Source organism: Falco cherrug, chromosome 9 (assembly GCF_023634085.1).
Source record: "Falco cherrug isolate bFalChe1 chromosome 9, bFalChe1.pri, whole genome shotgun sequence".
In the NCBI taxonomy this organism is placed as follows: domain Eukaryota; kingdom Metazoa; phylum Chordata; class Aves; order Falconiformes; family Falconidae; genus Falco; species Falco cherrug.
This window is the reverse complement of record NC_073705.1, coordinates 39,352,500-39,376,440: the sequence shown is the minus strand read 5'-3', so window position 1 is coordinate 39,376,440 and position 23,941 is coordinate 39,352,500. Positions and strand designations below refer to the sequence as shown.

General features: G+C 36.7%; 1 protein-coding gene across 1 annotated transcript in view; it reads right to left on the bottom strand.

Annotated features, from left to right (window-relative positions):
• Positions 1-21,499, bottom strand: part of CTNNA3 (catenin alpha 3) — a 503,321-nt gene extending 481,822 nt beyond the window's left edge. The window contains exons 1-3 of the mRNA XM_005433457.3: positions 21,386-21,499; positions 11,897-12,003; positions 5,277-5,469 (exon numbers count right to left, since the gene is read on the bottom strand). Of these exons, the coding sequence (XP_005433514.1) occupies positions 5,277-5,469; positions 11,897-11,998 (295 nt within the window). The 5' untranslated portion in view covers positions 11,999-12,003; positions 21,386-21,499. The remainder of the gene's footprint in view (positions 1-5,276; positions 5,470-11,896; positions 12,004-21,385) is intronic.
• Positions 21,500-23,941: the final 2,442 nt, after the last annotated feature.

Below are 23,941 nucleotides of genomic sequence, written 5' to 3'. Positions count from 1 at the left end.
GCACGTGCTTACAAAAAAATCTATGCTCAGGCATAGGGTAAGGTCAAAACACAGTTCAGCCACAAGTAATTTTAAAAAAAAATGTAGAGGATCCATGCACTTTATCCAGCACCAAAAATATCCAAAAACCTACATGAAAATTCCTTTAAAAACAAGTCAATTGTAAGCCTTTTGGTGAATTTGCTGTTGGCAAATAGCTGACAAAAGGTACACACTTCTGCTGGGCTGCTTGCAGATGGTAGGCATTCTGCCTATACAGACACACTTGCAGTAATACTGCTAACTGCAGTCTGTGAGCACCCCTCAGAGACAGTGCTCAACATCACACTCTGTGTGTTCTTTATTTTTAGGCAAGACTCAGAATTACAATTTCTTCTTTTATTTCTTTGAATAGATTTTCTTTCTCCTACTAAATCCTATCTGACCATCACATTCCTCTCCCTCCTGTTTGTTTTTACATCTGGCTTTCTCCTCTTGTTTTTTATTTTTAACTGCAGCAGTGTGAAATCCACACAGAATGCAGTGCATTTTATGCCGTTCTTGTGTCCTCCCACAAGGAGGTATTGTTACCAAGCAAGTCCTGTCACCCACTCCTGTGATCTGCACCCTTAGAGGCTGGTGGATTTACAGTTCCAGAGAAACACAAGTGTTAAAGGGAGCCCATTGACTAAGGGAGGGAGGGACATAACAGAGTCAGTTAAAAGACAGGATTTCAAACATCCTAGTCTCAAACCTGAGAGAGCAAAAAACAAACCAACCAAACACAGTTTATACAAATAACAGAAAACTTCTAAACTCTGATTTACACCGGCATTTGCAGTCTCACATCCTTGCAGGCATGAACATACACATAAGCAGAATCAGTACTAGAGAAGGTTGGGAGTCAATGTCACGTTATAGCACAGAACAACCTACCCTTTCTGAAAACAAGAGATTTAAACAATACTAGTATAATCACCTGTTCTGCTCCTACAAATACCATCTCCATCTGCTACAGCAAATAAAGGATTGTGCTTCAGCCGGCCAGCTGGAAGTGACAAGATCAGTGTCAGGGCAAAGCAGATTGATACCTCCTGCATGTTCCTAAGTTAACACCATGATAACTCAGATTGTCACAATAGCTTTCTGTAGATGTTACAGGACATTTTTCTCCTGCCACACAGTCTCTTACCCCACTCACATACCTCTGTATTCTGTTGCACTACAATTATTTCACTGCTGCAGACCAGGAAGTTCCATTTCCACATCTCATACAGTTCTTCCTAACGTGTAATCAGAGCCATCACACACCCCCTTCATGCCCTAAAGCCATCTCTTCATTCCCCCTTTCCCACTCAGGGACATCTGATCCAGTGATGGTGGTATCAGAAGCTTTTTACAAGGGATCTGTTCTTGGTTTGATGGAAAGGGTGTACAGCACAGATTATTTTAAGCCACTTGAACATCTGAATTCTGTCTCCTAGAACGAAAGTCCATTACATGCAGATCATACACATGTACCTCTTAATGTAGGATGAGAAAGCTAAGCCTATTTTTAAGATTTTTTGTGGGGACAAATAAGAATATAGTATATAACGTAAGAGATCACTATCCCCTTCCTTTAGTAAATACCCTTACAGTACATTCCCCATACCTTGCCAGTGAATGGTAGTTTCTTCCACACCATCAAAGTCTTGCCTCCCTTGTTAAATGTCAAAACGAATTAAATATGGACATTTGAAATACCAAATTATTTGTTCTAATTTCCTTTTAAAGAGTAACTGAAGGCTCAAAATGTAACTCCAGCAAGTAACTTGCTTTCAATTCACTGTTACGTGTGATGAAAGGCTTATCTAGGAACACACTTGAGCAGGATAACAGCTAAATGCACAAAACCTTGACACTGCAATAGATAGAAACAACATTGACAACTGTTCTGTTTCTGACTATATATAGTCAGTAAGCAATGGCAATAAATACCAAATATTTTAGCTATGCCTGTACAACTGTTTGAAAACTATAAGCAATCACACCTTGATGTAAAAGCAAAAAATCTCTATCCTATATATATAGGATAATATATATACACACAATATGTATAGTATAATGCTAGAGTTCAATGCAAATTCCTAAAAGAATATTTCCCCACATTAAGACAAAACAGTGATTTAGTTTAAATCGATTAAATATCAGAATCAGGACATTAATTATAGTCTGATGTTTAGTGTCACATTATTCCTCAGAAGGCAATTTTTTTAAATGCTTCATCAAACCAGATCAACAGGGAAACATGACAGTTCTTCAGTTACTAGGCTAGTGGATTTTTGGGTGATGCACATAGTCCACCACCCACAGGCCTGCCTGGTGACTTAGTAGAGCTCCAGAAGAAGGTGAATCAAGATATAGATAAGAGGTAGACCTTAAAAAGTACTTTCTGAAGAGGAAACTCAATGCAAAATGCAGAGGACCTCTGTATTAAGATGATCAGCTGCAAGACCATAAATCTCTAGTAAAACTTCGCAGATGCCAAAGGAAGCATAATTTAGATTTATCCAGGGAATGTGCCTGCATTCATTACAACAACACTTTCTTTCAGATATCACTAACAGAACTTGACTGAACTTGAGAGACCAAAATCTCATCTACTGACAGTGTTTGTCAAGACTGAACTGTAGACTGCAAAGCCATACCATGTCCCCATTTCTGAAGACATTAGATGAGTCTCTAATGCATCAGATGAATTAAGATAAACAGAAGATTTGTTGTGTTTATCTCCACTGCTCACTTTTATCCTACTAATATGCCCCTTTATTCCCCAAAACATTATGATTAACAGGATTATCACCGGCAGCTTGAAAAAAGTCTATCACTCCTCTAAAAGGAACCCCTATTAATGACCTCCAGAAGTAAACAAAGCAGCATTTTCACACTGGCAATTGACATTCAAAAGAAATAAGCATTTAATTCTTATGTAACAGCCTTCAACTCAACAAGCTCAGTGAGTGACACAAGCTAAAAGGCAAGAAGTGAGACTATTTATTGTTTCCAGACATTGGTGTGCAACTTCAGGACTGGTAGCTTGGTTCTCATCTGAGTGAAATTATCCAAAGGGTTGTTTCAAAATTCTACTACACAGTAAATACAAGTTGTAACCACATGCAAAAAGTAATAATTTATTTAAGAGCATATTAATAAAAATACCTGCCAGTCACCACAGGAAAATATGCCCACAGAAAATTAAATACTATATGCTATGACACACATGGCAGGTGACTGCATGCAAGCAGTTTATGACTCACATCCTTCCAAAGAGTTTGAAGTAAATAACATGAGACATTTAACAGCAGCAGAATGTAACTTCAATGAGGCAATAAATTTATATATGATATGGCATACCACAAATTAAAAATATAAAACAGCTTCAAAGGACTAATAAGATCTGCAAAATTAATAAACTGCTGCTTGTTTTACAATTGTTCACCAACTTCTTAAAATTAACTTGTGCAGTTTGGTAAATTCCTGGAGGAAGATCAGCTGTGAACACTCAATTTGTCATTGCATAATGATAGGTGATAACATGAACTTAACATTCTTTTAAAATGCATGAGGTGTATATAATCTACTTTATGTATTATTTATTTTTGTAGTTATCTGTGGTCTTGGCTGAGAATCAATAAATAAATAGAAAATGTGAAATATTTTTATATTATCTATGTATAAAAATCAATATAAAACTATATATGTTATTCTTGTCTTGTGTTATCGGCCTGGAATAGATGGGCTAACATTTTAAGAGTACTCAAAAATTAGTGATTTTTTTTAAAAGCCTCAGCTGATCAGTGTGACAGATAACAATGATATTTGCTGCTCATAATGCTTTTAATCGCAAAGGACCCTGAGGTATCTCAGACACTGTATGCATATATCAAATTCTAAAACGCTGCCATCTCTGGATTCAGAGGAAGAAAATAGCTAGTAATCACTATGATGACCAACAGTGGAGACTCAGAAACCACCCCAGCTGCACATGGAGGAAGACAAAATAGAAAAAAAACCACCAAGCAAAATAAAATTCTGATGTAAAGACCTGATTTAAATGGCTAACATGCAGTCCTTCAGGCACAAGTTGCTACATAGTGTAAGAATATACACCATACTGCTCAACAGGGAAAAGGCAACTGAAGCCCACTTTGCCCCCTGATAAAACCAAGCCTGGTTGCTAGGTCATTCAATACCATGGCCTCCCAATAACTTTATGGTACAGACCATTGTTCTTTGCTTGTCTGCTCCCACTTGTTTGGGAAGGCTTTCATCAGCCTCTCTTAATCTGATTCCAGGCAACACTTGGGAACCATTTGTTTACAAAACTCAGAGAGCACTGATGAAAGAACATAATTTGCATATGACAGGCACTAAAAGCATTACTCTTTGGTCCCCTTTCTCCTCTGAAACCTTCTCCTGAATCAATTTTAAAGTTGATTTCTGCAGGAACACATTTTAGGTGTCTGTTATCTGGCTTATTACTATTTGAGCCTTGCCTTCATACTCACCCACTAGGCCCTGATTATGCATGTGGAGAGTAAAAAATCAATAAAGCAACAAAGATCCTGAAAGAATGTAGCTAATACAGCATTCTCAGCAGGTGATAAAACCTAGTCCTGTTTGGGAGTCTGGTTGGAAATGGGGAGACAGGTCATAAGGAAATGGAACATGGCAAATTTCAGCAAAGATGAGCTGCTCTGTCATGAAGGGATGAATCTTACAGTAGGTTAAAGAACTCATCTTCCTCCTATTGAAGTCTCAAAACGTACCTCCAGATTGGACTATTACACCTTCCCAAATTAAGTTCTTTACTACTGCGCGAGAGGGAGAAGACTTCTGTTTTTAAATTTTTAATTAAAAGGCCTTATTCCCAGATTCAGGTAAACAATTATTTTCAAGAACATTAAAGCACGCATTAACTTATACTTGTGCTTAACAGCCACTAAAGTTAACAAGGGGGCATCCTGTCTTCACTGGGGAGAAATAAAAAAAAAAAAAAACCCACACAAAAAAACGCCAACCAGGCAAAAAAACCTCCACACAACACTTCCAGTGCTGTAAATGTTTTTCCACAATGGGACCCAGCTTGCATCTTGCACACTTTACCTTCTCACAAGTGTTATCTGAGAACATACAACTAGACAACTCAAAGTTCAGACATTTGCACATCATGGACATCCTAGCTTCATTTTTATACCAGTGTCACACATTAAACTCATTCCTTCTGGTGTCTAAGTTATTTGTCATGTACTTACTCTCTTTGTGGACATCAGCAAGTGCTGCATGAAGTTCCTCTTTAAACACAATTGCTTCCTTGGCAATTTTTTCCCCCTTGTCCAACAGATTCCAAGTGGCTTCTTCCACAGATGCTAGCAAGACACGAGCTCTTTTAGAACGGCCCTTTTTCTTACTAGAAGGATTCTGTGGACAGTTCACTAGTGTTGTAACCTACATTTAAAAGAAACATAAAAGATGATAGTGGTGTAAGTACTATAATAAGTGAATTTATATTGTTCTCAAGTTTTAAAAAAAAATCAGATTAATATAGTTGAGAATAAGCAATGAGATTCCCCCTGTTTTAGAGAGGGGCAGGCAGGCTCAGCACACATACTGAGAATGGAAAAGCCACGGAATGAAAACTTACAGATAATTTTACTTAATATGCCTCATCTTTGTATTCTTTCTGTACAACCAAAGCAAAGTCAATAGAAATCTCACTGTCATATTAACCCTGATGCAAACTCCCAACAATGCTTATTTTAAAATTTACACACACAAAAAAAACCCCCACAACTATCTAAGGAGTTTATATATATACTTCCAAGGCAGGAAGTATAATCAGTGCTGAATCTTCCCATACTTCCAGTTTCAATCTCCCAAGTTATCTCAGAAGCAAATACCCAAAATGAGTACTGACAGACACATTTCAAAATGCTTTCTCTTCTTCCAAAGGACGATCACAGCGGTCAGAACTCAGCACCTCAGAATTCTCTGGGTGGCTCTCAACACTAAAATTGAATAGTTTTACACAGAATGTAGGTTTACCACAGCTTTGTCCAAGTTATATTTTTTGAAAAAGCACTTCAACATCCATAAAGAACTTATTTTTATACAGCATTCCACTCCACATTCCTCATCATATGAGCACAGCCTCCACACTCCAACAGAATTTTTCCAACAGACTGTTCTATAAGTCATTGCTTGAGCTCTCACACTAAGACAAGACTCCTAAAACGCGTTATATAGCTATTTTAAAACATATTTTATTTTCATTAAGTTCACTGATGTTTTTTAATCCTCCTTCTATTTTGTTGTCTGTGCCAGAACATGGATAGTATAATATTAAGTACAGATCTAGTCTTGGAGCTCAGTGAACACATATGTATATAATTGCTTCATTTTATTAAATGTCATTCCAATTGTTAACAGAATTGTATAAGCAAAGCAAAAGCTGTATATGAATTTCTCGGTCCTGCAGGCAAGCTTACCTAAAGGCTGCAGTACAGCTTCTGGTTTGAGCTCATCTATGGAAAAAGGGCTCCATTCACAGGTATGTAACAAGAAGTGTGCTAGCTGTGCCCCAGCTCACCTTTAGAGCTTGCTCACGAATTCACACACTTTAGTGTTTTTTATGAGTCAGTACTTTTAAAAGTAACTGACAAACATCCTCTGGGAAGCATTTCTATAAACACATCTTTGAAAGACAAAAGCCCTGACCCCTACATCATTCATGTGGAATTTCGGGGAAAAAAGGACCAGCCACTTGACATCGGCTGCTCTGGCATGTCACAAGGGAGGCAGCAACATAAATAACTCCGGCTCAGATTGTTAAAGAGGGCTTGTGTATTTTTCTGACTGTGGCTCAAAGAAAGTAAATGAAGTTATTTATTGCACATAAATCAGCCAGCTGCTAGAGAATGCAATGGGAGTAAGAATCTTAATATCTTTTATTTTTACAAACCCTCTACCATTAGTTCTAGAGTATTTAATACAGTTTCAATGATCATATTTTTAAGAGTGAGTTGAAGAGATTATAGGCTGATACTTCCAACAAGTAGTCATAAAACACTGTAGAAAATTAGAAGCTGCCTCAAAAATCTATAAGTAAAAGACATTTTTAAGTGTCTTAACTATTTAATCACCATTCCCAGAAAATAATCTATTCCATTTCTCAGATTTTTACTGTAGTCTCCTTTTTATGTAATATACTATTCTATGTACTGTTTATTCATATGTTTTGGAGGAAAAGGAAACAAAGCAAATGGTGAAATATGAAAAATAATCATTCCTGCAGGTGAAAATTATTGACTATAAGACCTCTACCTTCAGCATCACTGTCAGGAAATACCAGAGGCAGCTTCTGAACTCAAATTCAAGTCAAAGTTTGATAAGTAGTTCTTGGCTCATGGATATTAAGGAATACAGAAAAACTACTCTGAATCATCTAATACAGAATCCCAATGATGAATGCAAAAACTTTATGCAGATCCTAACAGAAAGAATTCAACTACACAGCAGCTAATACAGTGCGCCCCTTTGATCCACTGTCAACACAGCCTGTACTGTAGTGGCAGAATACCCAGACAAAATGGTATTAAAAGAAAAAAGAAAAACTTGTATTTCAGTTAATTAATCCTGCTGATGCCTGACTGTATTTCCCAGTTATTAAGACTTTCTTATTGCCATATACACCAGGTCTCCCAGCATTCAAAGGAAATCAGTCAAGAAGTTATTTTGTATCTCTGGTAGGAGCAACAGAGTTGCGCTAGTGGTATGAGGTCTTTTTTAAGTGAGATTTTTCAAGCCCATATGCTGTTACAGTTGCAAATCTGAATCACATTGTTGTTGCCTGTTACTGCCATTATTTATTAGGCTGAAGGGGTACTATTTTTTTGCCATGGTTATTCCAAATACTGAATTCCTAACGAACTGTGCAGCAGTTCTTCCAATGCTGTATTCAATTCCTGCCAGCCCTTACAATCTTTTAATATTGATTGCAGTAGTTAAGGAAACAATGTCTTGGTACCTTGAATATCAAAAGATTTGGCTCACCTTTGATATTAACATAAAAGTATTTTAGACCATGAACCATAAAAGTCTTTTTTGTTTAAAATTTAGTTCAGTGTAACTGCAAACCCTAGACAGTTGAAAAAACAAGATATTTACTCAGTGATCTAATGACAACAGCAGAACAGCCTACTCACTGTTTCAAATCTGAAGTATTGCATATACAAATAAATACAAGTGAATCACTTTCAGTGGGCATAAAGTAAACTTACCATACATAGAACTGAAACCAACAGCATGTGTTTTCTGTGCAAGAAAACTTCTGTTGGTATGGATGACAGGTGAGTATAAATAACTTTCAATTTGCCTATTTTTCCATCAATGATGCAAGGGACTCTAGAACACATGGATGTTTCTACATACTCTGTAAAACTTACATAATTCTTGCACCCATAAACTTTCCTTAGTATGTATGCCTGTATAAAATATAAAGAGATGGAAGCAAGAGGTTTTGCAGGGAAAGCTCTTACAAACATTTGTTTGTGTATACATACACACACATAATATATATATTAATTGTGTGTGTATATACATCTCTATAGAAGAGAGAGCTCTAGATACAATATCCAAATGTGGCAAATTTACAACTTATAAGACTTGCAACGACTGCAAAGACACTTATTAAGTATTTCCTGCACAAATTCATGAAGCTATATGAATCTCATCAAGTCATATCTTTCAAAAATTTACTTGCACATAAATTCAAAAGGAAAAAAGCCTTATAATAGCTTGCTACAGAAGCAATTTTATACCTAGCCATAACTGTAATCATTACGTAGTATAGCAAAGAGATTAAACAGGCTTCAATCTCTGAGGATGAGACAAAACAAGAGGATATTTTGCATTACATTAATTGCTTTATTTTGTGAGTAAACCTAGCACAAGCAAGACACATATTAGACATCAGCTATGTGCATGAAAATGCTTCATGATCTACTGATTGGTGCATACTAATTGCTCCATGACAGAGTGCATCTCTAATAAAAGCCCAGAATTAAAGAAATATTCTTTGTCTGAGCATGTACCCAATTCACATCAAGACAGCTGTCAGCTGATGTCAATTTTTAATGTGCTAGATGCATTGATAAGGAATGTTACCTAAAAGCCTTCCTTCACTAATGTCCTCAAAGCCCATGGAATAAAATATAATAAAGGCCACAGAAGGACCCCATTCTGGTGAGGGAGTAAATGGACAGGATTAAAGAAACTTTTTTACAATACATAGGAAACAGTGCAGCTAGTAGTATATGCCCACGAGAGTACAGTTTACAAGGCTGGACACAGAATTGCACCAACACAGTGATGTCACTTCCAACACACAAGTTTCTATCTCTGCAGAGCCCTGCGCAGCACTATTTGAACTTACCACCCTGGGTCAGGCCACTGTTTGGGATGCAAAGAAGGAAATGCAGTGAGACTGCTGCCCCTGCAACCCCCCAGACATTGTAATCTAGGGCCGTTGTTTTATTCCAAGGATGGAGAAGTTGCCAAGTTAGAGGAGGGTTTATACAAAAAAGTGTGTCATACTGTTTTCACAACTTGGAAATGATCACCACTGCCGATTGCAAATTGCAGGGAAGAGAGAGAATCTAGCAAAGTCATTTGTAAAGTTACTTCCACATAGGCTAGTTTTGCCTTCATTTTTTTCCCATATTGATGTTGTTAATTTAATGATTGCTTCAACACTTAGCATAACTGGCTCGGACAGACTTCAGAGAGGCTCATACACTTCCACTGCCTCTTTCTTACCAGAGCATTACAAGACTATCAAATAAATTAATTAGACCATAATTCTCAAAATAAAAGTTAAACTATGTTCAGAGCAGCAGCTGCCAAGTGAATCAGGCCAGAGCACAACACTATTTGTTTTTACCTGTGACTAGTATGATTCTCTTTCTAATCATAGATCAGTTTTCATTTATTGCCTTTCCAGCATCTCAATCATCCTTCACTGAGTATTAGTTATAATCCCCACTTTTGCATTTTCAACATTTTTTCTCTATCTCCCACTCAAAATGAAAGCTTCCCTTCCACAGTTCTGTTACGAAACAAAGCAAGCATTAAGGTTGAGTGGGGGAAAAGACAGCTGAAATCATATTCTCTTTGAATCTAAGCATTTCCATTTTTAACAGACTCAATCTTTTTAAAGATGCTTGAGAAGAGCTTTTGAAAAAAACAAAACTAAAATGAGATCGTTTCTTTGGTTTTTTTCTGGAAATGTATTTCTTTGTTTTGTCAGGTTTCTTTGATCCCGCAGAACTGAGGCCAAAATTTACATTTCTTCACCTCCTCTAAAAATACCCAGTGTTGCAGCTGCCTGAGTCTGACCTACGGGCATACAAGGGAAGGTTTTGAAATGCAGTCTATCAAGACATCTATTCCTACTACTGTAAAACTAATTTTATAATCCATCCATATAAGATACTTCAGCTTGACAACTTCCCACAAACCACTGAACTGTTACCTGCAGTTTTATACACCATCAGTCAAACCTAGGCAAATATAAATAAATAAAAGCAGACAAAATGAGTGAGAGGCAGCTCAGTTAAGAACAGCTGGAAATGAAGTCATGATAAAAAGAAAAGATTACTTTCTGAAGAAAAGAATCTTCCAGAAGGGACGAATGAGTAAGGGAGGAAAAGACCACCAAATTAAAAATAAGAGAAGAAATTTCGAAGTTGGTAATGAAAAATTAATAAAAGAAACTAGATGAGTTGGGGAGAGTCAGAGGTTTCAAATGGGGAAAATACAATCTTTTTGTTTTTATATCTATGCTTTATATCTAACAAAAATATCTAATTTTTTTGTTAAAGATAAGCTTGTTGCAATGAATTACCTGATTTTTAAAAGCAAATTTTCCTAGAACTGTTATAAAACATGACCACCACCTCTTCCCTTTTCCTGGGGTTTTTGCTATGTGTCTGACTAGCTAAATGCAGGTACCCCAAAATCTTTGTTCTAAGTACCACAAAGAGAAAATTCAAAATATCTCAAATTTCAAAACAGAAGATGTCTTTTCTGGTTTTTACCCTGTAACTTATTGCTACAGAGGTCTTTTAACACCTTCTTAGTTACACGTTGTTTGCAAAATGAGGTCAGGTCTTAAAGTAGGTCCTTCCTGTTGTATTAAAAAAGACAATTCTAATCCATGCCAAATATAGAGATAATGAGAGAGTCTTTAACACACTAAGCATCGCATATTTAACCAGTGAATACCTGAAATAGAACTGGAATATGCAGTAAAATCACTCCTCCTAAAAAGAAAGTTTTATCAACAAGCCCAAACACAGTTTTGTAAATTCCCCAGTCTGAGTTTTCTTTAGTTGGAAGGAAAACTACTAAGGTAGTTTTCTACATCAACAATTGCACTGTTCTTAGGGCATCTCTTCTAAAATGCAACAGAATGCAATTATTCTCAAAACTCAGACAAAGAAACTCAACTACAGATTTCAAGTCTCTTCTTTCCCACTATGTCCACTACTTAAAACATGAAACTTTCCATGTGCTGGAAATCCATTTGCAGTGTATTCTACATTTCAACATGCACTAGATAATACTGTACAAGAGATCAGCTAGAACATGCAACATCTGTTACGATATTCTGTGTGGCATTTGCAAAAATGGAAGTGACTAAATGAATGACCAAATCTGGAAAAAGACAGATCCCTTTGGAGAGTTTCTGAGCCAGCGTAAACTACAAGTAGAGATATGATTATGCCTGTCATAATAGTGTCCTTAGCCAATGTTCTTCAGCCTTACGCCCTTCCCTCAATGGTTATCCAATTTATTTTCTGCAAGACTAAAATACCTGGATTATCAATGGTTCCAGTAATTTCTCCACTGTAAAAGTCTGGATCTGCAGATCCTGAGGATCAATTTTCAGTTTAATGCTCGGCACTTTTGTTGACATTTCACCTAGGTACAAAAGAAAATAAAATTCCAATAAGCAATTATTATCCACAATCACAAGTCTCATTGCCCTCTGTCAGAGCACAGAGCTGCCTACAGGAGTACAGACTTGGTACCATAACAGGCTCAGGATTACAAGAGATAAAATTATTTTTTATGATCCCTCATTTCTAAATTGTGAAAAAAAAATGCAGGTATTTCCATAAACTGTGAGATAATCGATTTAGAGTACATTTAATTCCCTGTCCTCCCTTCCAGATTTCTCAATTGACAGTATATTAAAAAATACACAAGGATAATTGCATTAGAAGACCTTTGAAAATAAGTTCTCTAGTAGTCAATAAAAAGGAGTTTTAAAGCAAAAATTATACATTACATTACTGAATCTATCACAAAACAAAAACATGAATGCTATGTGCACAATACCTGTATCTTATTCCATGTGCCAAATTACACTGGTCATAATAAACACTTTAAGAACAAAAAGCTCTTAAAAGTCGTAACAATTAATAGCAGGAGAAAGTGAAACATTTAGTTATTTTACACCCTCTAATAACAAATATTTTCTAAGTGTCAAGACAGGTTATGTCAAGAAAGCCTATTACTGAAGTCAGCAAGATGGAAGTAAAGCTAAGTGAAGTCTTTAAAGTGAATAAATCATTCATTAGGAGCTTGATCCAAAGTCCACCGATGTTAATTTAAGAGTTTTTACTGAGTTCACTGGGCCATGGTTCAGACCTTCAGCCACAGTGAAATGTGTGTGCGCCAGCAAAGAATTATAACTGTGCTTTAGTAGGAATGCAACTGATTATTGTCCCAAAATAAAAAACATTTTAAGTTTTCCAGTAACTTAACTTCCCATAAAACATAGCTCAGCAAAGCCTTTTTAGCCAATAAAGACCTCAAACACACAAATAATGGATATCTGTCCTTTTTAAGCAGGACTTATTACATCCATTACTGCTGTATAATAAAGTAATAACGTACTGCAGTTGTGCAGGCTGAAGAGATATATTGTCACCTTCCACTGAACCTAGCATTGATTTAATACACACAGTATGTTTAGGGTTTCTATAGCAAGTTGTGTAGAAACAGATTCAAATTGTTTGCCACAGAACAGTTATCCACATTTCACTTGCAAGCAAAGATAGTATGAATAATAATTAAAGAATTAAGGTTAAAGGTAATTTAGGGGTTTGCCATTCTTAGTAAAGATAATGCAAGTGCCAAGTTTATTCTTTTATTACAAGCTATACTAGTCACAGCCCTAAGTTCCCACAGATTCAGTTGCATACAGTCAGGTTATTGATTTTTCAGTTTTAATTCCAAATCAGAAGACAAAGGGAAGAAAACCTTGAGTTCAGACTGACTAGAACTACACTTTTCCTTCCATGGAAATTAGTTAAGAGAAAGAGAACTCTAGAAATGTCAATGTATTTGGCCATATATTACACATTTAACTTTTAGATACTTGTAACAATTCCCAAGGAAATAAAATCTGAGACTCCTCAAATCATCGGCATCAGTGGTTCTTTTTCTGTCCAATGAATGAGTAGGTAGGATACTCCCACAGTTTTGAAATACTCCAGTTTAACTTATCCCTCTGTTTGAAGGGGACCGAGCCCCCTCATCGTTCACTGCTTCAGAAACAAGTTGTGGCCCCTAGTACGGAAAAGGACTGTGGCCCTTCTGCTAGCTCTAATTGTCATGTATCCTCCCTCACGTGGTGAAGTTGCAGCTATGCAAGTGTACAGACCACACCTCTTATGCACAAAGCTTCACTGCAGCTGTTGCAAAGTGGTTTGAGATGGATGACTCTGTATCTTCTGCTGGTTCAGTTCTACTCAATGTAAAATACTTATTTACTCACTGAGCTCAGAACAAAACAGGCTGAAAACACAGCATAACTGTAGAGACTAGTCATTAAGACATGTTCCCAGAAGGCAAAATATTGTGTTTCCAAACTTTGCTTAACCAGTGTTTTCAGAATTTCAGACTAAGGAGAACCGCAAGAGACAGAAGGCATCGAAAGTCAACAAATTCAAAATATCTACAAGCACATTCAACATAATAAATGTCCTACTGAATCAGACCAACAGTCTATCTAGCCCAGTATGTTTGTTATGGCCAGGCTATCAATTCTTGCTAATACACTGTATATGCAACAAAGCAAGAAATAAGACAAGCTCTTTCCATCTGCTGTTCAGTGGAGGAATCAATAAGAGACACATTTACAATCACTCAGAGGGCTTCATACAATCTCAAAGGGCTGGCACCTATTAACTGTATCATTTTATTGAATAATGAATATTCAGAAAGGTTCTGTGTCTGCAAAGTAGATTAAAATTCAAACTTTCTTATAGCTACAGCTATATAGTTATTTCCAGTAACATCTGCTATACTATCAAGGGAGCTATCAGTAACCTGGAAGCCAGGTTCCCACTAATATTCAAACCTCCACACCATCTTTTGAATTAAAGATAGCAAATATTAACGGGAGACCCTTTTTAACCCATTAAAGTAAGCTTTCCTACAGTACTAATAACTTGTTCTTAAAGCCACAAATGTCTGTCATTCATATCCCTGCTCTTCTCAGTTAGCTTCAACTCCAAACTGCACTGCTATTTAATAGCTTCTTAAACCGCCTCTCCTATAACAAACCAGTAGCGTGTGCACCTTTGGTTGACTCTGCAGCACTGGCAAATAGTGCGTCATGTCTGTGCCTACCTGTCAGCACCTACCTGGTACAGCCTATCAATATACAGCAAAGAAGCACCTACACTGCTGAAAAGCTGTTTCTGCCGTGCTGTTCCTCCCTGAATCAAAAAGCCTTTTAATTCAACAAGATACCCTCCTCTGGCTTCACTAGAATTGCATCAAACCATATAATTTCACACTCTTGAAAAGACAGACTTTTTTTTACTGTCGGCAGTTCACTAGTTCTGAAAACCTTTGGCCAACCCTCCAATGAGTCTGCCTTTCATTCATATTAAAAAAAATATTGTTATGATATTGCTGGTTCACAGCCTGTACCTTTGACATTTTCACAAGCCTCCCAGTATATGGGTAATTCCTGAAATCCTTCACAATAGTTGCAAATAGATGGTATCAATTGTGCTGTGAAATTTTTTCTGGTTAAGTCATATATCAGTTGCAAGGGGACAGGTAAGACCTGGGTGGATATAGCACTTCATGCTTCTACTGAGATTTGAAGAAATGACTAGGTGATTTTCTGGTTATTTTTTCTGCAGATACACTCATGCTTTAACTTCACAGTGGCTTCCCCTCAATTCTTGATAGAAGGGTGTTAGCAACTGCTTTTCTCAAAATTCAGAAATAAAATCTTGGCTGCTTGCAGCAAGAGCTACTCTCCATTCTCGCAGCACAGCTTCCTATACTACAAGTCATCTACAATGATCAGACCTTTTCTAAAATTTGGCAGATAAAAATGTAGTTGTAATCACAGTCAATTCCTTTTACTAGAGATCAATGTGCTCCAGAATCATACCACTGAGCAGTCTCAAACTTGGGAATTGTTACAAATCAAATCCCATTTTTGCAGATCAGAAAAATGTGAATCCATGTGCTATCACTCTCCCTTTTCTGGGGTTTTGGGTTGTTTGGAGGTTTCTTTGTTTTTTGGGTTTTTAACCCTAGTGTATTGTCTAACGTAACCATTTTCATTCTTTGCTCGAGCCCTGGCTTAACTGGCTTTTGAACACAACAGTAGCTTTTTAGCTTTGGGTCAGGCCCATAACTTATCATTAACTGAGAGTCATTTGCAAAAAATACTGTTTTTGAAAATTTCAATTATATTTTAAGGTATAAGTAACTTACTTAAGTTCTCACTTGCTGATTCTAGTCCATGGGGTTTTTTAAAGTAAAACTCTAATGTTTCCTGAAAATATGGAAACAAGTTTGCAAGCCAATGCAGTGAAAACTACAAATCCTTAAAATAATTTTGATACCTTGACTTTTTATTTTTAACTTGCCAGGCTTACCTTATTGTTATTTACATTAGCTAATCAGTGTTTAAATAGGATTTTTTTAATTTTTATTTTTTAAATCAAGGCAAGGATAATAGGTGACAGAAAGTAAAGATCATTTGGGGGTTTTCTCTGATATTTCCACTTAGAAACTGAACTTCTGTCCTTCCTGATTATCTTCATTGAGGCAATAAATTTTGGTGCTTGCCTCAGGAAAAACATGAGAATCACAGTCCATAGTCTATGTTTTTAAAAATATATATTTCTACTCCAGTATAATATGCAGTCTAATCACAGTAGGGATCTTGACTGTGAGATATTCTGGTAAAAGGCTGCTATAACCTCACACTCCGTTATATTAACCTTTACAGTAGGCAATTTCAGCACTGTAGACCAACAGCTCTTACAACACTTAGGATGTTAAGCATGTGTCACAAGATACAGTTATGTGTCAGAACAGTCAGAAAAGCAGCCACCTTGAACACTCCTAACAAGTGCTACAAACTTTAAGATAATGAGAATTTTGTCTTTTCAGCAGATGTGTCCAAACTGAAACTGCTGAATCTTTTGGTGTAAGAAAAAAAGACACCAGAAAAAGTCAGTCTGTATCCATCTGCAATAGAACGTGAACATAGTACCTAGAGCTTTTAAACAATCTATAAGTACACTTTATACGGACATAAATAAACTAATTCATGTCAGAAAGCAGAGCCAAAGATATTCTGCATAAATTAGAAAACGTTAACTTTAGAATCCATTTCCTGCTAGATCATTAGAAAGCCAACAGCACATCACTCACCTATCCTAGAATATATATGGTCCATATTCAGCACTAAAGCAACTGCCTATGTAATTTCCTTGTGTTAGGAACTTCAGTGCAACTGCTAAGGCTCACTATTAGGCTTCTGAGGCATCTGCAAGGGACTGCCTGACAAGCTCTCCAGTGTATTTCAGGATGACTGACAGGACACAGTGGCTGCTGGAGGGGTGGCAGGGGGATGGGCATCCTTAAAGCTATATACTAGAGCACAAATATGTAAAAAAAATGTAAAGTTAAAAAGCTTTTGAACAATTAGATGACATGAAACATGTCATTATTGATACTTCTGGTGATTATTCTTGCAATTTTCAGAACAGCTACTGTTTTCCTATACATTCTGATTGTATGCCAACTTCTGTCTCGAGGCAATGACTCAGTCTCAGACTTTTGAGCTGGACAGCAAAGGGATTCATAAGGCTATCACCCAGCAACTTGGCACCAAATTTGTTTTCTCTAGGGTTTTTTTTCTATTGAACACAGACATAAAATATATTATCCTATCAATTTCATAAAATGCACAGGCCTATTACCTTCTAAAAAACAGGGAACACAAGAAAATATATTAGTCTGGATTAGTATTTTTAAACAAGATACACATGGACAGGACACTTGAGGAATTCCAGGATGTGAAACATTGCTGAGAGTATGTAATATATTTGATTATAATAAATATTGAAACGAAGAACAAATACAGCTTCATCAGTTGGTGCCAACACCACTCTGGGAATAAAATTTGTTAGTCTCTTTCTGCAGAGTCAGTACAGCAAGTGCAAATCAGATTTTGTAGAAGCCACAAAAACAGTCACCGCATTTTTCTTTAATCCTTTAGCTGATCCATGAACTAAGATATTCAGAATGCTAAAAATGTACTAGTTCCATTTTCAATACGACAGCATGGGCTTTTTTTGCTTGAAGACCTTTGTGGGCCAGAACATGTCTGGAATGGAGCAATCCCTCTGGCACCTGGAAGGATCTGGCCATTTAACACCAGGAAAAACCTATAACGCACCTGCCAAATTTTTAAATTTCCATACAAAGCTGTCAGGTTACACACTAACTACCTCAGATTTTATCACTTCTTATCACTAGTAACACGAAACACGTCTGTTAATGCAAAGATAACACAAAGGAAAGATGAGCTGGAGAACTGAAGAAGGTGACAAGATTCAGATCCATTAATAACATTCATCCACTGAAGATTATTTTATTTAAACTGGCTTTGCATTTAGATGTAGATCTACAGTGAAGTAATTGGAAGATAATTTTTAAAGCTAAGAGAAGAAAAAAAACCCACTTATTTTCTTTTTACATTCCCTTTCACTTCTGTCTGTGCCTGCTTTCTCCCTAGAGTACTTTTACAATCCATTGGCCAACTTCAACCACACCTGAAAAGCAGATGAAATTCCCAAGGACATAAGGTTTCTGTTAAGTTCTTCAACATACTTCTCAGCATAAATAGTGTCATACATCATCCCTTATAATGAATATACCAAGGAAAAGAACACAGCTTAAGCCTAGTTCTTACTGGATACTGGAAAATACAAATGGCAAGGAACAGGTTATGACTGACCTACTGGCATGAAAAGGTTTAATTAAGGTTTATGGAAAAAAATGTTTGAGATGGGGGAAAGCATCACACCTCCATGAACTTGTCTCATGCTGACTTTCTGATCTCTAGTGAGATAACAAATGAAGATTTTTCCCAGGGTTATAACACTCAGAACACGCTCTCTTTCCCTGTTTAATAGTCAAGCCTACTTTTTCTACAATGCATTCCCTGAAAGTACTTTTTCAAGCAGAGGTTGTCTTCCAATACAACATAAGGAAACAGAATCACAGAGGAAAAATTATTTATTCAAGATCACACAGAATGCCAGTGGCAGAATCAGGGATGGAGTGCTGAAATACACTATCTAGTCACTACAGCGTCTTACTCACACTTTCTTTAACTGAGACCAATAAGCAGGCTAAGGACAGTAAAACATTTCCAAATACTATTTACACTGTAAATCTAAAGAATATAATTTCATCTTCCATACTTATGTCAAGGTTATCCCGATACCAGTATTATTCTTAGTAAGGTCAGCTAATACATTCTTCTCCCTTAAACACACTGTCAAAATTACTGCCTTGGTTGAATGCACGCACTTCCAGCCAGTTGCGACACACTGATGAATTCTAGGAGATGTTCCAGCAGAGGTGTGAATCCTACAGCCTGACCAGCTACGGAACTTTTGGCTTTGGCACTAGCATGCCAGGCTGTGCTTTCCAACCAACAGCTATCAAAAATATGTGCGTTATGGTCCTGAGCCTAGAGCCACAGCAAGGAAAATCTTCTCCATGGAAGTGGAACCATAGAAACGTGTGAACCTGACAATGCTCTCACTGTATTAGCAGTAAACTAAATAATTCCACTGATATCAATGACATTCTAGTGGGTGACAGTAGAACCAAAGCAATCCTGCTTGGTTTAGAAATGCTTTAACAATCTTATCTTCATAACATGTCTACCAGGTACATTTTTGCAGGTACTGGAGCTTTCGGTCCTGAACTGCAGTTGTAATATTGAAGATACTGAAAAAGCATTCACTTCAAAAAAAGAAGGTGGTGTGACATCAGATTCATTTCATTCAAAAAGAAAAGGTTTTCATTAATACTCTTTGGAGACATTTCAAATTCTTAAAGAAAAAAAATCCATTGAGATTGGTTAAGTGTCTGTGCTATTTTCACTGCCTGCACTTTGAGCACGAAACAAGGATCTCTGTTTAAGTGGCATATAGCTCCTACATGGATGGCTATCCTGTGCTGGTAATGATAGGTTAAGAAGGTCTGGCTCCAAGCCCTCCCTTTTGTTATCACTGTTAAAGTGTTCCTATCTCTATTCAGAACCAGAGACTGTGTTTAAATAAAGTTCAAGTTGACCTTCCACTAAAAATAGGATATTGTTCAACTCATTAAAAAAAACAGACAACAAAAAAATCCCATGATGTGCTACTGAAAGGTTTTTATATTTTATTTTTGTTAAATGCAATGTCCTGATTTCCCCTTTTTGTTATCTGCAGAGGGTTATCTATTGCAAAATTATACTATACTGTTTTGCTTAACCAATGTCTCTTAGTTGCAATGAGGTAAAAAGACATGGTTTACCCTTCTCTTTGTAGAGCTGCTACTCTTGCCAAGTGATTTTCTTGTTTCATACCCATGCATTATCCCTGGATGCCTCACCGTCATGTACCATTTTATGTAACTGTTTTCAAGTTGAAATAAAGGCTTGCATTATTTGTTTTGTCCAGTGACCCAAATAGCATAATTGTTCCCAGTTGTCTACAGACACACATAAAACCACCCCAAAATTATGGTACCATACGTGATTGATACTTCTTAAGTATATAACTTTGAGATATGCATGAAAATAAGAGAAATGGTTCTCAGAAACTGCGGCATTTTGGATATTGGCAAGCAGCTAGTTAGCTAACACCTACAAAAGCACGATCTAAAGAACAGGAGACAGTACATAAGCAAAACCATATTCCCACCATGCCATGCCTCTATACATGGGCAGACCATTGACATGCAGATTAATTGTTCCCACAGGGCTCCTGATACTGCACAGCACTTTATTTCCACTATCAAGTCAGAAAACCAATTTCAAATCAAAATGTAGCTCAGAAGAAAAACCCTACTTAGTTGATACATCGGTTCTGGTGAAACAGCTTCAGAAATAATGACTGAAGACATTCCTGCCCATTTTGACCTCCTTTCTCATTCCAACTCAAGAGCATAATGGCTAAAGAGCAACCACAAAAAAAGAAAAAAACCCAAAACCAACCAAATTTTGTTCCCAAGGCGGATAAGTTTCCTAACATCAACCAGCTGATTAGGAATAGAAGAGAACAGCATCATTATGCATTTTTCACCAGGCCTAATTCTTTGCTGTTGGATGTCTTTTGGGCTTCACTAACTTTGAACATAGCTTGCCTTTAATAAGAGGAATCCAAATGGATTTTCCATAATGGAAAATTGTCTTAGTGTACAGGAAGTTTTAGAAATATACCAATCGTTATATTGAACATAACAGCCCTCCATCACCCCTCACTTATAAACAAGTGCCTTTCATATTTTAAAATCAGAAACAGCTGTATAAAATTGCCTGGTAGAGTAATTCAGTATTTTCAACACCGAGGTGATAAATGTACGTTTACATAAACTTTCCTTGCATTAGACACAAAATCCAGCAAAGCACCAGGAGGTAAATTAAACCTTTTAAAATAACAGCATCCACGCAAAATTTTATACTTCCTTTTCCAATATTCCAATATGTTTTTTCACATTTGGAAAACACAAAAACACATTGCAAAACTTTGACTACTGGCTTCAAGTGACAAGACCATGACAATTTAAAATACTCAGAACATTAAAAATATCATGTTTAGAAGTTCTTCTTCTAAAAAGCTGGTTAAGAAAACCAGCTTTTTATCTCAAACTTTTGAAGTGATCATTTGATTAAGCAACTATAGTTCCACTCACAGCTTCGTGTACTTTCACTAAGTGGAAAATTCCCTTCATTTCTCTTCAATCTTACCTTCTATATCAAGAATCTAAGAGATTCTAGAAACAGCTCTGTGAAGAACTCTTCTTGATGCAGCTGGACTCCAGAGGCACTGACAGTAAGACAGCAAATGGTTGCCTGTCATTCCTAATCTATGAGAAATGAAATAGGAGGGGAAGAGAATTAAAGTGGGGAGGGCGCTACCCACTTAGGACCTCCCCCTAAACTGTTAGTTCCTGACTTCACTGACAACTTGCTACTGAAAATACCACTTAAAGAAACCCCAAGCTCATTCCTAGTCTTGCAAACATAGTTTGGCACTGAACTTTTAGACCAGAAATCAGACACCATTTAAATCAGTGGCAAAGCCCCCTCTGAAATTGATGAGGTTTAGGTTGAACATGGGAGGGGAAAGGGAAGAGGGAAAGCAAAGGCCACTATTGTAAAAGCCTGGCCAAATATAATTGCAACCTACATATCCTAAAAGTTCATACAAACCATGCTGTACATGACAATCTTCTTCATTAACCTTCACAAAACACTCAAAACATACTTCCAGGTCAATAATCTCACATGTGTAAGATTTTCCAGCAAGGCAGCCATTTAAGAAATGGATATGATTGAAGTTTTGTTAATTTGCTATTATAGCGAAGTTGAGTACCCTGAAGCACAGCATGCAATACCACTCATGTAAAAAAAACTCTGGAAACTCCAAAAAGGTAGAGGTTGCTCAATATTTATACCTATTCTGCTAGAGACTCTATTCTGCTGCTTAAGATCTTAATTGTCTTAAACTATTCAGTCTGAAAATCTGTATGAGGTCCATGCATCTAGCTGAATTTTCTTTTTGGAAAATTTCAGCCATAGCAGCTTGGCTATTTTTAGTTGATTTAGAGGTAAAAAGGGCATCTGAGGAATAAGTACATATTGTGACTATTCATAAGTGAGGAAAAAAACAAGACTTGGACAGACATAAGAGAGAGTACTGAAATAGTCGGATGGAACACAAAAATAAAAAATAAAAATCAATCCCATTTGGGCCAAGCCATTTCAGTAGCATCTTCTGCACTTAAAGCTGCATAGAAGGAAAAGATTTGAAAGTCAGATAAAAAGTGTATAAAGAACATCTTACAGAATACTTTGTTCCCCAGCAATAGCATTATATATTATTCATAGAAACTAAGCAGACTTTCCTAGATGATATAATAATTTATTATGGGGAAATGTACCTGGTATTGCCATGTTAAACTTACAACTTTATTCATAAATCATTCATCTCAGAATTTTTTCAAGTTTCAACCTTGAGAGATAATTCTTTCTTTGCTCACCTTCAACTCATGAATTTAGAAGACATGAACAACAATAGTCAGGGAAGCAAGCTGCTAGACTAAGAAAGATTAAATTTTCTGAGCACTATATTAAAACTACGTGATGCAATCCAAGTCTAAATCTTACTAACTGCAGTTAGTACTTCTCAGTATTTCTTAGCTATCTTGTTTACTTCATTAATGTTATTTGAAAGTGAAGAACAAACAAAACCACAATTCACTTAACTGCAAGATTCAATATAGACAAGTGGAGTTATGTAGATGATGCCTATTGCAATTTTTTAAATCATTAGATCTTTGTAAATATACTGGTGCTTCATTCATGAAGCACATTACTACAGTGGTGAACAGACATCCTCCTTATTTTAATAGGTACATAAAGGAGAGGTGTGGAAAAATGCTAGTTTTATTTAAAGTTCTTTGACCTGTCATCTGCATTATCAAATGAGGAATGGGATTCAGTCACTTAAGCTAAGCAGCTGGTGCCATTTTAGATACTGCAGGGTATCCATCACGTAAACCTTCAGTGTATCGCAGGTCGCCCACAGACTTCAACCAGATATGCCAAGGCTGGATATGAGCATGCTTTATGAGGCCAAAAGTGTCTAAAATGGCTCTACACACCTATGCTCAGGCACCTGAATCATTCCCAAGTTGTCTTTAACGTAATAAATCCTCTTATCAATTTGTTGTTATAAAGGTTTTCCACTCAAACTTGGGTTTGATATGTCGCCTGTGAAACAAAGTGGTAGGCACATCATTGCAAGTAAACATTGCAAGTTTTGAAGTTATGCAGTACCCACCGCAAATGCCACTGCAGTACCAATTCTTAAGTAGCATTAAAATATTCCACACACAATATCTAAAAATATGTTAATGGTATGGATTACTGTGTACTATATACTATACTTCTGCACCCTGGCTGTCTTCCAGATTTTCTTAACAGCCTCTTTAATATCTGTTCTCTATTAACCAGTCCTAACTCCTTATATCATAACATTACACATTGGTAAATCTAATCCTCTGACTTCAATACCTAGCCCATCCCTCGCTAACTTCACTGAGCAGTTTTAATCTGTTGTTGTGCAGTCTTTGGCTGGTCAGTCCAATTCAATGGCCTCCACACAGGAAAATGGGTTCTCACCACAGAAATACCAGTCATTCTGCCGTGGAAACTACATTAATCACAAAAGGAAACTTGTTGGGAGTTTTTCCTCAAATCCCTTGTGCTATATCTGTATTTATTTTTTGTAAAGTGCAT